Source organism: Oryctolagus cuniculus, chromosome 14 (assembly GCF_051225735.1).
Source record: "Oryctolagus cuniculus isolate XC-2025 breed Fujian yellow rabbit chromosome 14, ASM5122573v1, whole genome shotgun sequence".
NCBI classification, from domain to species: Eukaryota; Metazoa; Chordata; class Mammalia; order Lagomorpha; family Leporidae; genus Oryctolagus; species Oryctolagus cuniculus.
Window position 1 is genome coordinate 82,942,483 of NC_142880.1, and position 17,733 is coordinate 82,960,215.

The 17,733-nt window shown below is 42.5% G+C and overlaps 1 protein-coding gene across 13 annotated transcripts in view; it reads left to right on the forward strand.

The window, feature by feature from the left end:
• KIF2A (kinesin family member 2A) overlaps nucleotides 1-17,733 on the forward strand; it is a 79,828-nt gene that overhangs the window by 32,984 nt on the left and 29,111 nt on the right. For 5 of the 13 annotated variants that reach the window (XM_051853726.3, XM_051853731.3, XM_070056742.2 and 2 more), the window contains 4 exons: nucleotides 14,169-14,263; nucleotides 14,726-14,845; nucleotides 15,862-15,916; nucleotides 17,174-17,296. In XM_051853726.3, the coding sequence (XP_051709686.1) occupies nucleotides 14,169-14,263; nucleotides 14,726-14,845; nucleotides 15,862-15,916; nucleotides 17,174-17,296 (393 nt within the window). The remainder of the gene's footprint in view (nucleotides 1-14,168; nucleotides 14,264-14,725; nucleotides 14,846-15,861; nucleotides 15,917-17,173; nucleotides 17,297-17,733) is intronic. The other 8 variants (XM_051853729.3, XM_051853732.3, XM_089313223.1 and 5 more) reach the window with 3 other exon arrangements.

Genomic DNA, 17,733 nt, shown 5'->3' on the forward strand with positions numbered 1-17,733 from the left:
TTGAAATCTGGTATTATGATGCCTCCAGCTTTGTTTTTGTTGCTTAATATTGCATTAGATGGGGCTGGTGCTGTGACGTAACAGGTAAAGCTGCTGCCTGTAGTGCCAGCATCCCATATGGGTGCCGGTTCGAGTCCCAGCTGCTCCATTTCTGATCTAACTCTCTGCTATGACCTGGGAAAGCAGTGGATGGAAGATCCCCCTCCCCCCCACTCCATTTCTCAGGGCAAAAAAGATTGCTTTAGCTGTTTGGAGGTCTCTCATGTTTCCATATGCATTTTAACATTTTTTTCCTAGATCTGAGAATGCTGTTGATGTTTTGACTGGGATTGCATGAATCTGTAAATTGCTTTTGGTACTATGGACATTTTGGTGATATAAATTCTAACAATCTACAACTTAAAAGATTTTTCCATTTCTTTGTGTCTTTTAGTCCTTTCCTTTTTTTTTTTTTTTAAGATTTATTTATTTATTTGAAAGAGTTACACAGAGAGAGAGGCAGAGAGAAAGAGGTCTTCCATCTACTGGTTCACTCCCCAACTGCCTACAATGGGCAGAGCTGTGCCGATCCAAAGCCAGGAGCCAGGAGCTTCTTCTGGGTCTTCCACGCAGATACAGGGGCCCAAGGACTTGGGCCATCTTCCACTGCTTTCCCAGGCCAAAGCAGAGAGCAGGATTGGAAGTAGACCAGCCAGGACTCAAACTGGTGCCCATAAGAGATGCTAGCACTGCATCTGGCAGCTTTACCCACTACACCACAGTGCTGGCCACCTAGTTCTTTCTTTAATGTTTTGTAATTTTCATCATAGAGGTCTTTCTCCTCGTTGGTTAATTTTATTCCAAAGTATTTAATTTTTTTGTAGCTATTATGAATGAATGGGATTGATCTTAGAAGTTCTTTGTCACCCATGGCATTGTATACAAATCTATTGATTTTTGTGTGTTAATTTTATATCCTGCAACTTTACCAAACTTTTATGAGTTCCAGTATTTTCTTACTGGACTCTTTTGGTTCTTCTATATATAGAATCATGTCATCTGCAAACAGGGATAGTTTGATTTCCTGCTTTCCAAATTGTATCCCTTTGATTACTTTTTCATGCCTGATGCCTGTGGCTAAATTTAATTTACAGGACTGCATTGAATAGCAATGATGAAACTGGGCATCCTTGTATGGTTCTGGGTCTTAGTGGAAATACTTCTTTCCCCATTTGATAGGATAAGTTTTTCCCCATCTAATAAGATCCTGGCTGTGGGTTTGTCATAAATTGCCTTGTATTGAGAAATGTTCCTTCTATACCCAATTTGGTTATGGTTTTTATTATGAAAGGATGTTGTATTTTATCAAATGCTTTTTCTGCATCTATTGATCATTATATGGTTTTTATTCTTTAATTTGTTAATGTAATTTATCACATTTATTGATTTGTGTATGTTGAACCATCCCTGCATACCAGGGATATATCACATTTGGTCCAGGTGAATTGTCTTTCTAATGTTTTGTTGGATTTGATTGGCTGCTATTTTGTTGAGAATTTTTACATCTATATTCATCAATGATATTAGTCTATAGTTCTCTTTCAGTGTTGTATCTTTTTCTGGTTTTGGAATTAAGGTCATGCTGGCCTCAGTAGAAGGTATTTGAGAGGATTCTCTATAATTCAGTTGTGTTGAATAGCTGGAGAAGAATTGAAATTAGTTCTTTACAAGTCTGGTGGAATTCAGTAGTGAAGGCATCCAGTCCTGGGCTTTTCTTTGTTAGGAGGGTCTTTATTACTGATTCAATCTCTGTTTTGGTTGTTGGTTTGTTTAGGTTTTCTGTCTTCATAACTTGTATTTGGTAGGTGATATTTGGTGTCCAAGAATCTGTCCATTCCTTCTTGATTTTTCGATTTGTTTTAATGTAGTCTTTTTATTTCTGTGGTATCAGTTGTTGCATCTCCTTTTTCATCTCGGATTTTATTAATTGGGATTATCTAATTTTAATTATCCCTTTCCTCGTAAAATTTTGAGTTTGCTTTATTGTTGGTTTTCTAGGCCCTTGAGGTGCATTTATAGCTCATTTATTTGGTTTTATTTATTTATTTATTTGACAGAGTTAGTGAGAGAGAGAGACAGAAAGAAAGGTCTTCCTTCCTTTGGTTCACTCCCCAAATGGCCGCTACGGCTGGCGCTGCGCTGATCCAAAGCCAGGAGCCAGGTACTTCCTCCCGGTCTCCCATGTGGGTGCAGGGCCCAAGCACTTGGGCCATCCTCCACTGCCTTCCCGGGCCACAACAGAGAGTTGGACTGGAAGAGGAGCAGCCAGGACTAGAGCCCGGTGCCCATATGGGATGCTGGCGCCACAGGAGAAGGATTAGCCAAGTGAGCCATGGCACCGGCCCCACCTTTCCATTTCTTGATGTAGACACCCGTTGCTATAACCTTCCCTCTTAACACTGCTTTTGCTGTATCCCATGTTTTGATATGTCATTTTGTCATCTTCATTAGTTCCAAGAATTTTTTCATTTCCCTTTTCATTTCTTCTGTGGCCCACTGTGCATTCAGGAGTGTGTTGTTCAGTCTCCATGTGTTTGCATATTTTCTAGAGATTCTTGAGTTGTTAATTTACAGCTTCATTCCATTGTGGTCAGAAAAGATGCATGGCATGATTTCAGTTTTTTTGAATTTGCTGAGACTTGCTTATGGCGTAGCATTTGGTCTATCCTAGAGAAAGTTCCATGCACTGATGAAAAGAATGTATATTTGGGGCCAGCGCCGTGGCTCAGTAAGCTAATCCTCCGCCTGCAGCGCTGGTACACTGGGTTCTAGTCCCGGTCGGGGCGCCGGATTCTGTCCCGGTTGCCCCTCTTCCAGGCCAGCTCTTTGCTGTGGCCCTGGAAGGCAGTGGAGGATGGCCCAAGTGCTTGGGCCCTGCACCCACATAGGAGACCAGGAGAAGCACCTGGCCCTGGCTTTGGATCAGCGCGGTGCGCCGGCCGCAGCGCGCCAGCCGCGGTGGCCATTAGAGGGTGAACCAACGGCAAAGGAAGACCTTTCTCTTTGTCTCTCTCTCTCTCTCACTGTCCACTCTGCCTGTCAAAAAAAAAAAAAAAAGAAGAATGTATATTTGGGCTGGCGCCATGGCTCACTTGGCTAATCCTCCTCCTGCGGGGCCAGCATCCCATATGGGCTCCAGTTCTAGTCCCAGTTGCTCCTCTTCCAGTCCAGTTCTCTGCTCTGGCCCGGGAAGGCAGTGGAGGATGGCCCAAGTGCTTGGGCCCTGCACCCGCGTGGGAGACCAGGAAGAAGCACCTGGCTCCTGGCTTCAGATCAGCGCAGTGCCAGCCATAGTGGCCATTTGGGGGGTGAACCAATGGAAGGAAGACCTTTCTTTCTGTCTGTCTCTCTCACTGTCTATAACTCTACCTTCAAATAAATAAATAATAGAATGTGTATTCTACAACAGTGGGATGAAAAGTTTTGTGGATATCAGTTGGGTCCATTTGGTTTATAGTTGTTGTTTAGCTCTGTTGTTTCTTTGTTGATTTTCTGTCTGTTGATGAAAGTGGGGTGTTGAAGTCCCCCATTACTATTGTATTGGAGTCCATGTCTTCCTTTAGATCCACTAACTTTTTTTTAACATTTGTTTTAAACAGCCAGGCGCCCTGGCATTGGGTGCATATATATTTACTATTGTCACATCTTCCTGCTGAATTGACCCCTTAATCATTACATAATGCCCGTCTTTGTCTCCTTTAACAATTTTTGTTTTAAAGTCTATTATGTCTGATATTAGGATGGCTATGCCTGCTCTTTTTTGGTTTCTGTTATCATGGAATGTCTTTTACTATCCTTTCACTTTCAGTCTTCATGTGTCTTTCTTGGAGAGGTGTGTTTCTTGTACATAGCAAATAGATGGGTCTGGCTTTTTAATCCATTCAGCCAGTTTGTATTGTTTCATTGGAGAATTTAGGCCATTTATATTCAAGGTTACTATTGATAAGTAACTACTTGGTCCTGACATTTTTCCATAGATATTCTGATAGTTTGCTTTGGATTTCCTTTATACTTTTCTAGGAGATTTTCTGCCTTCACATTCTTTCATAATGATGACTACTTTTTGGTGTTTCTGTGTGTATCACATCCTGAAGCATTAATTATAAGGTTGGAGAAGTGGTAACAAAATTGTTTCAATTTCTGTTATAGAAAGTCTATTTCACCTTCATTCATAAATGATGGCTTTGCAGGGTACGAAATTCTGGGTTGACAGTTTTTTTCTTTTGAGACTTGGACTATGTCTCTCCATTCTCCTAGTCTGTAGGGTTTTTGCTGAAAAATCAGCTATAAGTTTTAATTGAAGATCCTTTGGCATTTCTCTAGTGCACATCTGATCTTTTTTTAATGTTTTACTGTTGAAAGTTGGGCTACAGTGTGTCATGGTGAAGATTTTTCTGATTGTGTCTCTTGGGAGTTCTGTGTGCCTTGTATACTTGGATGTCCCTTACTTTCCAATCTTCTCCGCCTCCACCTCCGCCTCCTCCTTTTCAGGCATTTCATCAATCTCTTCATCTTCACATTCTAATATGAAAGTATTGTTGTGTTCCTTTGGGGGAGTCATGTTATCTTCCTTATTCTTGTTTCTTGAATTTCTGTGTTTATTTTTAGGCTTTTGTGGAAGTACTTGGTTTTCTCCTTTGATGAATTTTTCTTTGAACTTTGCCTCTGTAGCTTAGTGGAGTGTCTACTCCTTCTGCAAATACCCAGAGGTGGGTGCTGGGTGTGGGCAGTGATCCAGGGTGGGCAGAGTATCTAGGGTGACTCCCAAGTTGGGCGTGGTAGAACTCATCTATTGTCTGCAGTGGGGAGGGTCCGATCACTTCTGTAGGCTTAGTCACACCCTCACCTCCTCTCTTCCAAGGTGATCAGTGCCTGGGGTTAGCTCACAGTGGGTCTAGCACTCACCACGCTGCATCATGAACTGCATAAAGGATCTGTGCAGTCCTCAGTGTGAACATGGATCTGTCTGCAATGACCCACTCCAGGCAAGCAGGGAGCTCTGAGTCTCCACACTGCCTAGAGACCCAACTACACGATGCACTCTGTTGTGAAGGGTTCCCACAATCACAGCACACAAGGCTCCCACAGACACGGGATGCAGAGGATCTTTGCCCCGCTAGCCTGTTCCGTCCACACACAGAGCAGAGATGTTCCCAGAGCCAACTGCCTCTGGGTTCTCTGCCTTGGCAGTTTGAGCAAGCTCTAGAGCCTTTGATATGTTGAGAAGATGGGGGCACCTCACATTCCTAAGTGGGTGCCCAGCCACCTCTCAACCTTCTCAGCCAGACTCGAAGTCAGTGGGAAATGCAGACTTTTCCCTCTGTTACAACTCCCTGATCACACACGTGCACAAGAGCCTCAGTAGCCACTACTGGTGTCAGAATAATGCCTTTTCCCCATCAGTTGACAGGTGCCCTTGTTGGGTGCTGGGGAAAAAGACATGTGCTTTTCCTTTACTGGATTAGGTGGGCACCCTGCCCTCCGTTAGGGCTCCAGGCCAGACTGAGAGTGTGGTCCGCAAGGCTCTCCCTCGGGCAGTATCACCAGTGGCATGGGCTGCTGCAGTCTTCTCACATCGCTTTCCAAAGCTGGCGTATCCTCCAGCTGTTGACTGTAGTGGTCACGTGTGGCGTCCGTGCTCACTGCGGTATGTCTGCACCTTCCTCTGTGCTCCACCGCATCCCACTTTCTGTAGGATTCCACCGCATATTTCTCTCCAGCTCTCCCCTGGGGATGCAGTTCTTCCACTTTTCTCATGACATTTTCCCTTTGTCTAAAGCAGTATGTCTTTTCCCTATTGGGCCACCTTGGAATCCTGTAATACTTTTTTTTTATTAAATTTTTAAAAAAGATTTATTTATTTACTTGAGAGGAAGAGAGAGAGAGGAAGAGACAGCGAGAGGTCTTCCCCATTCTCTGGCTCACTCCCCAAATGTGCGCAACAGCCAAAGCTGGGCCAGGCTGAAGCCAGGAACAACTTCTGGATCTCCCATGAAGGTGCAGGGGCCCAAGCGTTTGGGCGGTCTTTACTGCTTTCCCAGGCCATCAGCAGGAGCTGGATTGGAAGTGGAGCAGCCAGCTCTCAAACCAGTGCCCATATGGTATGCTGGTGCCTTAGGCAGATGCTTAACTTACAACACCACAGCACCGGCACCTATTAAGATTTTTTAGAAACTCACTTGAAAGGCAGTTACAGAGAAAGACAGAGATACCGTGTTCACTCCCCAGATGGCCACAAGGTCTGGGACTGAGCCAGGCGAAAGCTAGAAGCCAGGAGCTACATCCAGGTCTCCCACACAGGTGCAGGAGAGCAGGTGCTTAGGCTGTCCCTGCTGCTTTTCCGGGCATGTTAGTAGGGAGCTGAATAAGAAGGAAGCAGCTGGGATTCAGCTGGCGCCCATGTGGGATGCCTTCATTGCAGACAGCTGCTTAACCCACTGCACTGTGCCAGACGCTGGCCCCAACACTGTTCTTAACAGCAAAAACAAAACAAAAACCTCAAATTTCCATCAACAGTAGAGTAGTTGAGTAAACTTTGGGATATTCATACCATGAAATACTATACAGTAGTAAAAATGAGTGACACACACACACACACATATATAGTGGTTGTACACTCATACAATGAATCTCAGAAAAAATGTTGATAGAAACAAGTCTGGGGCTGGTGCTGTAGCACAGTAGGTTAATCCTCCTGTGGTGCCAGCATCCCATATGGGCACTGGGCTACTGGTTCTAGTCCTGGCAGCTCTTCCAATCTAGCTCTCTGCTATGGCCTGGGAAAGCAGTAGAAGATGACCCAAGTGCTTGAGTCTATGTAATGTTAGTTCATGTTTTATTTTTTTTTTATGAGATGTAGAGTTACATAGGGAGAGAAAGAAAGAAAGGTCTTCCATCTGCTGGTTCACTCCCCAAATGCCCACAATGGCCAGAGCTGGGCCCATCTGAAGCCAGGAGCCAGGAGCTTCTTGGTCTCCACGTGGATGCAGTACCCAGCATCTATGTTTTTAAAAGTAGGTGAACTATTGTGTTTTGTATGTGTATGCCTGTGTGTGTATGCACGCGTGCGCATGGGCACATGCACGCTGTACATTTATAGGTGGTAAATATGAAGAAAAGCTAGAGTATAGTACCTTAAACATAGGGTAGCAGTTGCCCCTGGGGAGGGAGATTCAGTTAGGGAGATGGGTATATGGAGTCTAAAAGTATTGTTTTTTTAACCTGACTGGTAATTGGTTCACAAGTGTTTGGGATTTCTTTTCTTTTCTTTTCTTTTCTTTTCTTTTCTTTTCTTTTCTTTTCTTTTCTTTTCTTTTCTTTTCTTTCTTTTTTTTTTTTTTAAACGAGGCAATACAAGATTTAATTCACAGTAGAGTAAATGGGGACTCAGAGTACCAAAGGACAGTGAGTTAGTGAAGACAGAATACAGGAATTTTCTCCAACGTACCAGAGAAATGGAATAGTATTTGGAGGAATAGTATATGGGAGGATTATCCCAGGTTCTAAGAAAAGATATTTCCAATGGTGATTTGTCTCTGAGTTAAGTTGTGGATCTGTAATAGTCTTATTAACATCCTTGCATGATTCTTATGAGACTTAGGATAAAATATCTCATCGTTCTGTTCAGTGCTATCATTCTCCCAATCCCCCAGGTCCGGAACATTGCTCTTACCCTGCATGTTATCACCATATCATGATTTCCTTTGAAAGATCTCAGATATACCTGCTCCTCTTCTAATTTTATAATTTAGCACTTTTGCTAACTGGTGCTTGCTATTTGACGTTTGAAAAAATCAAATTTTATATATATATATATTTTTTGGACAGGCAGAGTGGACAGTGAGAGAGAGAGAGAGACAGAGAGAAAGGTCTTCCTTTGCTGTTGGTTCACCCCACAATGGCTGTTGTGGCTGGCGTGCTGCGGCCGAGGAGCCAGGTGCTTCTTCAAGTTTTCCTGTGTGCGTGCAGGGGCCCAAGTACTTGGGCCATCCTCCACTGCCTTCCCGGGCCACAGCAGAGAGCTGGCCTGGAAGAGGGGCAACTGAGACAGAATCCGGTGCCCTGACGGGGACTAGAACCCAGTGTGCCGGCGCCGCAGGCGGAGGATTAGCCTATTGAGCCATGGCGCCGGCCAAAAATATCAAATTATAAATTTTTATTCCAGTTAGGAAGTACTTGAGTATCAGAATTGAAAACTATATATAAATGTTTTTTTTTTAAGATTTTTATTTATTTATTTGAGAGGTAGAGTTATAGGCAGTGAGAGAGAGAGAGAGAGAGAGAGAGAGAGAGGTCTTCCTTCTGTTGGTTCACTCCCCAAATGGCTGCAACGGCTGGAGCTGCGCCAATCCAAAGCCAGGAGTTTCCTCCTTGTCTCCATGCGGGTGCAGGGCCCAAGCACTTGGGCCATCCTCCACTGCTTTCCCAGGCCCCAGCAGAGAGCTGGACTGGAATAGGAGCAACCGGGACTAGAACCGGCACCCATATGGGACGCTGGCGCCACAGACGGAGGATTAACCTAGTGTGGCGCCGGCCCCACTTTTTTTTTTTTCTTTCTTTTCTTTAGAGATGAGAGTCATGGCACAGTGGGTTAAGTTGCTGCTTGGGACACCCATATCTCCCTTTCTCTGTGTTGCTCTGCTTTTCAAATAGATTATATATATATATATATATATACACACACACACATATATAATTTCACTTATTTTTGCAAGGTAGACTTACAGACAGTGAGAGGGTGAGACAGAGAGAAAGGTCTTCCATCTGCTGGTTCATTCCCTAGATGGCCACAACAGCCAGAGCTGAGCCAGTCTGAAGCCAGGAGCCAGGAGCTTCTTCCGGATCTCGATCTTTAAATACATTTTGGGAAAATTCAGGCTTTTATAAAAAAATCTTTTCCTTAGAGATGTCTTTTGTTAAAAACGAAAGCCCCCAGGTATTTCTGGTTTTCTGCCAACCAAAGCAAGCCCTTAAGCTTTCATTCAGCTCTAGCATTCTTATTAACTTCTTACTGCTGGAAATTTGTATTCATCTGTTGTTGGATGAGAAGATTGGATTTTATTTTTTTTTAAGATTTATTGATTTATTTGAAAGAGAAGAGAGACAGAGAGAGATCCTCCATCTGCTGGTTTATTCCGCAAATGGCCACAACAGCTTGGGCTGGGCCAGGCCGGAGCCAGGAGCCAGGAGCTTCTTCAAGTTTTCCTGTGTGCGTGCAGGGGCCCAAGCACTTGAGCCATCTTCCGCTGCCTTCCCAGGCTCATTAGCAGAGAGTTGGATCAGAAATGGAGCAGCCAGGGCACAAACCAGTGCCCATATGGGATGCCGGCATTGCAGGCAGAGCCTTAGCCTTCTATGCCTCAGCACCAGCCTTGGAGATTAGATTCTAACAGAAATAAGACAACATATTCTCAGTCCTCCCCTGCTCAGCATCTGTTTAGTTGAGTCTTGAGTAGTGAGTGGATCAGGCTGTTTTTGACCCTGTTTATGGTAGTTAGGCTTTCTGGGTGTCTGCCTTGGCAGTTAAAGTTGTGGAGGTTCCAGTGTTGAACAGACTGCTCAAATTGGGTGGTTTCTCTTTGATTTTCTTTATTCTGTCACTACCAATCTCTCTGTGCTGTCTCTGGATAGAAGACCATAGGTTACAATTTATCAGGGATAACTTTGCCCTGGTGGTCTACCTTTTTTGCACACCAAATTATCAGTATCCTAAGTGACTCCTGGTTGCCCAGGAAGGTTGGAATACTGTGGTAAATGCCTAAGAGTAGCAATGATATGGTCTTGCCTTTTGGAATCTGCACAGTTTCCCTCATTCTTGTTATTTTGGTAATTCTTTTGCTGATTGCCAGGGACTCATCTCCACATTTTTCCTCAACAGCCTCATTCACAGCCTCTCAGCTTCCTGCTGAGGATTATTAATCTGGTGTTCAAATATTTTTAGCCTGGGTTCGAATGCCTTCCTTCATGTTGATGAATTCGTATCATGGTCTTACATTAATCCCTTTCACTTTTCCCGAAACCTTCCTTGCAGTAGTCGTGTGCCCTGCTGGTCCTTGTGAAGTAACTGAGGCGCTGAAGGTGAAGGTGGCTGCTAGGTCTCACCCTTACTCCTCCTGTTGTGCACACAGTGACTGAGGGAGGCAGGGTTTGACGCAGCATTTGTAGCTCCTCCTCACAGAATGGGATGGGGATTCTCCTGGCTCTTTGGGGTTCACCCTTCATTTTCACTACTAACTGAATTCATTCTTTTTCATTCTCTGGCAACTATGTGGATATGCTGTTACGATGTCCCTCTAAGAAAGAACATCATTTTCAGGGAGTAGGGGATACCTGACAGCTTCCAGCTGTTAGTGCCTTCTGGATCCTTAGCTTTTAGGGGGATACTTCACATTTCTTGGGAAGCCTCCAACAAAGCGCAGCAAGAGGGAGAGCATATCAGTTTGGCCAGTGCAGGACCTCTAAGGGGCAGTCTGCTCCAGAGCTCCCTGCCGTGTTGGCCAAGACTTGCTTAGATCTGCATCCAGGTCTGAGGCTTTGTCTACCCAGCCTGCTTCAAGTCCCCTTCCTTTCTTGGATTTCAGATCTGCATCCGTGTCCAGTGCTCTTTCTTCCTCCTTTTACCTTTTATCCTTATATCTTTCACTGTAATAATTTAGTAAATATGTTTATATATGAAATTACTATTAATTATTACAGTATATTTTAAATGATACCCTATGCCTTATTACAATAATATTGTCTTATGTACTACATACAAGGATCTTCAAAAAGTTCACAAGAAATGTGTATTATGAAGAAAACTGGCCGGCGCCGTGGCTCACTAGGCTAATCCTCCGCCTAGCGGCGCTGGCACACCGGGTTCTAGTCCCGGTCGGGGCGCTGGATTCTGTCCTGGTTGCCCCTCTTCCAGGCCAGCTCTCTGCTGTGGCCAGGGAGTGCAGTGGAGGATGGCCCAGGTGCTTGGGCCCTGCACCCCATGGGAGACCAGGAAAAGCACCTGGCTCCTGGCTCCTGCCGCGGCGGCCATTGGAGGGTGAACCAACGGCAAAAGGAAGATCTTTCTCTCTGTCTCTCTCTCTCACTGTCCACTCTGCCTGTCAAAAAAAAAAAAAAAAAAAAAAAAAGAAGAAGAAGAAGAAAACTATGCATAAATATACATTTTTACACCTAAATAAACTAATTCAGTTTTCCACAAACTTTTTGGAGGACCTGCATATCTTTTATTTTAGACATTTAAAGAGCTGTAAATTATCCTAAAGTAAATTATAGGTACCCTAAGTATTTCATTAGGAAATTCATATGAAAATTTCGTGTTAAACATTTTATTAGGTTATATTGAGGATACAGATATAGACAGAGTTCCTACCTTTTGCTGACTGCTAAATAGAAGAATAAGTGGAAATTGATGAAATAAGTAAAAATGTGCATGTTTATGAATTTGTTCTAAGGAAATAATTGACAAATGTATAATAACAGATATATAGTAGTATTCATTGCATTGGGTTTTTTTTTTTTAAGATTTATTTATTTACTTGAAAGTCAGAGTTACACAGAGAGAAAAGGATAGAGAGAGAGAGGTCTTCTGCCCGCTGGTTCACTCCCCAATTGGCTGCAAAAGCCGGAGCTTCTCCAATCCAAAGCCAGGAGCCAAGAGACTTCTCCAGGTCTCCCAAAGGGGTGCAGGGCCCAAAGACTTGGACCATCTTCTACTGCTTTCCCAGGCCATACCAGAGAGCTGGATCAGAAGTGGAGCAGCCGGGACTCAAACCAGTGCCCATATGGGATGCCAGCACTATAGGCAGTGGCTTTATTTTTTTTTTTTTTAGATAGATTTTATTCATTCATTTATTTATTTGAAAGGCAATGTCACAGAGAGGCAGAGGTAGAGAGAGGTCTTCCATCTCTGGTTTATTCCCCAGATGGCCACAATGGCAGGAGCTGTGCCAATCCAAAGCCAGAAGCTTCCTCTGGGTCTCCCATGCAGGTGCAGGGGTCCAAGCACTTGGGCCATCTTCTGGATTCCCAGGCCATAGGAGAGAGCTGTATCCGAAGTGGAACAGCCAGGACTTGAACTGTCGTCCATATGGGATGCATATGCAGGCGGTTGCTTACCCACTATGCCAAAGCGCTGGCCTCAGTTGCATTGTTTATAATAGTAAAAACATTGCAGGGTGGGCATTTAGGGTAGCAGTTAAGATTCTCGTATCTCACATGAGAGTTAGGTTAGGGGTGACTCCTGACTCCTGACTGTCGCTCCCCCATTCATGGAGGAACGACACTAGACCCTGCGCTGTTCTTTTGTCTGCTCGGCCCTTCCCGGGTTTGCTGCTGGTCCTTCCCGGGTTGGCTGCCGACCCCTCCACCTCCGTGGAGGGGCGGCTCCCCCTGCCACTTTCCCCGCTTCTGCGGGGGAGCGGCACACCGCCGGCCGGCTCTCTCGGGGGCTGCTCAGATGTTATCCGGATGTTCCTGGTGCATGTTGTCTCTCTCCTCCTTTATAGTCCTCTTCCACCAATCCCAACTCTGCTACCCACACGCCGAGCACGCTGCTCTCCTCCAATCAGGAGCAAGATCAGCTCCTGCAGCTCATCAGTCAAGTTGGCGAGAGGCAGCTGTGTAGAAATTGTTTTCTCCTCTCCCAGTGCCATATTGTGGGAGAGCAGATGCATAGAATAAGTCTTAATTCCAGTAACTTAGTCTAGTCCGAGTTGCTCCCCACACCTGACTTCAGTGGCTTCCTGCTAATCCAGCAGTGAAGGTGCAAGTGATTGGTTTACCACCATCTAGGTCAAGTTACTAGCTCCCAGTTTTGAATAAAGTCCAGGCCTAGCAATTACAGGCACTTGGGAAGGGTCTCTCTCTCTCCCCCCTCTCAGATAAATAAATAAATGATAATAATTAAAAATCTCCTGGGAACGAACCTTGAAAACATTAAAAACCAAAAGGTTAACATTCTTGTGATAAATATAATGGAATATTAGGTAATAATTTAAAATTATTTAGCTATATAGTATTTTTTAAGATTTTATTTATTTATTTGAGAGGTAGAATTACAGAGAGAGACAGAGAGAAAGGTCTTCCATTGCTTGGTTTACTCCCCAGAAGGCCACAATGGCAGGAGCTGGGCCATTCCAAAGCCAGGAGCAGATAGTTCTTCCGGGTCTCCCATGCAGGTGCAGGGGCCCAAACACTTGGGCCATCTTCCACTGCTTTCCCAGGCCATAGCAGAGAGCTGTATCGGAAGAAGAGCAGCTGGGACATGAACTGGTGCCCATATGGGATGCCGGCACTGCAGGCTTAGCCTACTATGCCACAGCACTGGCCCCGGCTCTATAGTTGTTAACCAGTAAGATATACAATCTTTTAAGAGTGGGAAAGCGAAGACTGGAGTGGTCAGGCAAAGTAAGGAGTAAAATAGATTTAGATAGATAACGTCTAAAAGAGAACATTTGATTTTTTTAAAATTTTATTTATTACTTTAATTACAGAAACACAGAAATATCCCATCCACTGTTTCACTCCTCAAATGCCTACAACAGCTAGCTGAAGCTTGTCGGGCTGAAGTCAGGAGCCTAGAACTCAGTTCAGGTCTCACACATGGGCAGCAGTGTCCCAGTTACTCAAGCAATCACTAGTGCCTCCTCAGGTGCACATGGGCTCTGCTATCCCATATCAAGGCACTGGTTCAGGATCCCGCCCCCTGCTGGTATGCCCGGGAAAGGAGCAGATGAGCCAAGTACTGGGGCCCCTTCCATGCGGGAGACTTGGGTGGTGCTCCTGACTTTGGACTAGCCCAGCCCCTGCCTTTCTGGCTATTTGAGGAGTGAACCATCAGATCAAGACCTCTTGTTCTTTGTCTCTTCGCTAGCTCTCTGTCACACTGCCTTTCAAATGACTATTTTGAGAATATATAAAACAATCTCATCGGTTTGCACAGTATGGGATAAAAAATAATTTTTTAAAAATGATGAGTGAAAATATATAAGTATAGTATTAAATTGGCTTATGATTTTTTTCTGTGTTCGGTAGTCATTTATTAAATCATTTTTTAAGTTATAAAAATATATCTGACAGTGTTTAGGAATGCCGTAATTTGTAGCTTTAAAAATATGTATTTTATTCCCACTTAGGCCGAATACATCAAGCAATGGTAACATCTTTAAATGAAGATAATGAAAGTGTAACTGTTGAATGGATAGAAAATGGAGATACAAAAGGCAAAGAGGTATGATCATTAAGTTAAATTCTATTTGTAGTCCTGCAGTCAAGAAAACACAAAAATGTGTACCTTTCATATAGTATGTGTATTCTTTATAATTTCTTGAAAATTTTGAAATGATTAAACTTTTCAATCAGATTCTTTCTTACATACCTTTTGTAATTGCACATGTCACTCCTATTATACTAGATGAAATATACTATTTTAACCCAACTCAAAACATTTGAAAGTTACTGTAAAACTAATTGGTTCTGTTGGTCACTGTGTTAGCTATTTATATAATCAGATTATATACTATTTTAAGAGATATATTTTAAATATATATGGACTATAATTATAAATAATTATTTTGCAAAGCAATGCCATTCATTATGCTGAACTCATTTAAGAATTACTCTGTCTAAATTTATTTCAAAAATAAAAGATTAATTTGTCAAAATACTCTTTTACAATATCAATTTTAAATAGATTGACCTGGAAAGCATCTTTTCACTTAATCCTGACCTCGTACCTGATGAAGAAATTGAACCCAGTCCAGAAGTGGCTCCACCTCCAACATCTTCATCCAAAGTAAACAAAATTGTAAAGGTTGGTGTGATGAAATTTAGAGGAAGGAGTGTGTGTGTGTGTGTGTATACACAAGTGTGCACTGCTTTGAAATTGGTATGCTGTGGAGAGTAGATTTAAAGGATTTATTGGTTTGCTTTTTTAATATTTATTTATTTGAAAATCAGAGTTACACAGAGAAGGAGAGGCAGAAAGAGAGAAAGAGAGTCTTCCATCTCTGATTCGCTCCCCAGTTGGACTCCATGGCTGGAGCTGCACCGATCTGAAGCCAGGAGCCAGGAGCTTCTTCTAGATCTCCCACACGGGTGCAGAAGCCCAAGGACTTGGGCCATCTTCCACTGCTTTCCCAGGCCATAGCAGATAGCTGGATCGGAGAGGAGTAGCCAGGACTCGAACTGGCACCCATATGGGATGTTGGCGCTGCAGCTGGGGCTTTAACCCACTGCACCATAAGCACAGTTAATAATAAGTCCTTAGAATAGGGCCCGGCTCATATTAATTTCTGAATGTTATTTGGGTGTGGGGGAGGAAGAAAAATATATAAAGGAACCTGACTTGATAGCTATGGAAGTAACTCATCAGAAAATTTTGAGGTTTTTTTTTTTTTTTTTTTTTTTCAATTTCATTTTATTTTACTATATGTCTGCTTTTTGTTTAATTAAAAGAATATGAAATCCTGGCCTGTGCCGCGGCTCACTAAGCTAATCCTCTGCCTGTGGCGCCGGCACTCTGGATTCTAGTCCGGTTGGGGCACTGGCTTCTGTCCTGGTTTCTCCTCTTCCAGTCCAGCTCTCCGCTGTGGCCTGGGAGTGCAGTGGAGGATGACCCAAGTGCTTGGGCCCTGCACCCGCGTGGGAGACCAGGAGGAAGCACCTGGCTCCTGGCTTCAGATCGACGTAGCTCCAGCGTAGCAGCCATTTGAGGGGTGAACCAACAGAAGGAAGACCTTTCTCTCTGTCTCACTAACTCTGCCTGTCAAAGAATATGAAATCCTGGCATGAAGAGAAAAAATAGAGCAAACTTTTTTTCTTTTGTAGAATCGACGAACTGTGGCTTCTATTAAAAATGACCCTCCCCCAAGAGATAACAGAGGTAAAGTAAAAATTTATCTCTTAATTTGCCTGTCTACTTCTTAGTATGTCCTTAATAAGGAAAACCAAAAGTAAATACTGGAACAGGTGTGTGGTGCAGAGTTCAGAATGTTGCTTAGGATCTTATTGTCTCCTTCTTTCCCTCTTTTGCCTTTCCCTCTCTGTCTCTTGGCTTTCAATAAATAAAAGTAAATTTTAAAAAATTACTTAAACATCCTTGATGTTGTTATTCATTTAAATTTATGTGATTCATTTTAAAATGTGGTATCTTCCTGATATCCTAGTGCAGTGATGTCCATAAAAAAAGATGACTTATAAATGGCTGTGATGAATATAAACCCCATTAAATGTCATCTTTTATTAATTTCAACTACTCAGTATATTTGAAGAGAGTGTATGAGAAGGAAAGCAGTTGGCAAGGAGTCAGTTGATAGAATTTCCAAGAATGTATTTAATCTTCACATTTGCCATGATTTTCTGGCTAAAGGGCTTCCAAAAAAGGATAATGGTTAGCTTTGGAATCAGTTACAGAGTTTAATTGGCATAAATTGTAGTTAACTACAAGTCTTCCGTATTCAGCCATAAGATGTAAAGCGTAATTAATTTCTACATTTAACCATTCAGAAGTACCCTTTCTGATAATGTTTCTGTGTGTCTTTGGCTAGTCAAACAGGACCGCCAGAGGGAGTAGAGGAGACCTTAGAGGTAGAGGAAAAGTCTTTCCTTTAAAGACTATCTGAGTCTTCTGAAAAATTGCATTTCTTTGTAAAATGTGTTATTTATATTTAATTTTAGATTCCTTTTTCCAATTTTATAACATCTACATTGGGAAATACCTATATTCTCTACTGAAGATTTATGTTTGAGGAATAAAGAATAATATTGGAATATTGGAAGCAATGAAGGAATTTTCAGTTCTATGTTCTATATATCTAAATAGTGTCAATCAATTTTTAAGTGCTTATTAAAAATCATGTTTGACTTTGGTTTTTATGTAAATTATCCAGGTTGAGTATTACAGCTAAAATTGCATTGGTGGAAGGTAAGTCTGTGCATAGTATTTTGAAAACCTCTTTCAGTTTATGTCAGTTTATTGGACAGAAACTGCCTATATTCTCTTAACGCATATATAAGTAGGAAACTTGGTAATCTGCTAATGCAGCATTTAAGTTTCAGATTCTTTTAGGTGTGTCTTCTTTTTACCAAGGTCAAATTTTACTAATTTTCTGTTTTTTAATTTAAATTTTTTCACACACAGTGGTTGGTTCTGCACGTGCACGGCCTAGTCAGCTTCCTGAGCAGTCGTCTTCTGCACAACAGAATGGTAGTGTTTCAGATATATCTCCAGTTCAAGCTGCAAAAAAGGAATTTGGACCCCCTTGTATGTAAATTACATATCAAAGAATTCAGTCATTTTAGACATACATGTATTCTCTCTTGGTCACCTTTATATATAAGTCCCCAAATGGTAAACAGAATCATTTACAAACTTGATTGCAGATTTTGTTTTGCTACTGTGAAAAATTTAATTTTTTCTCATTACCTTAGTCTGTTAATTGAGTTTCCAAATGTGCATCTTGGAGAAAAAATTGTAAATATAAAATTAGAATATTTAACTTGCTTTGAATTTAAAATTCTGGCCAGATGATAATTTTTCAAGTGAGATAGAAGAAAATCTTGTGTTTCTTGTTCCTTTCAATGAAAAATCTGTGATCCCAAACCAAGAGATGACATGTATCAGTATGTTTGAGTCATTTTTTCTTGACTCTCATTTGTATATTGTCCTGTTCCCAGTTTTGTTAAAAGCAGCTCATAAGT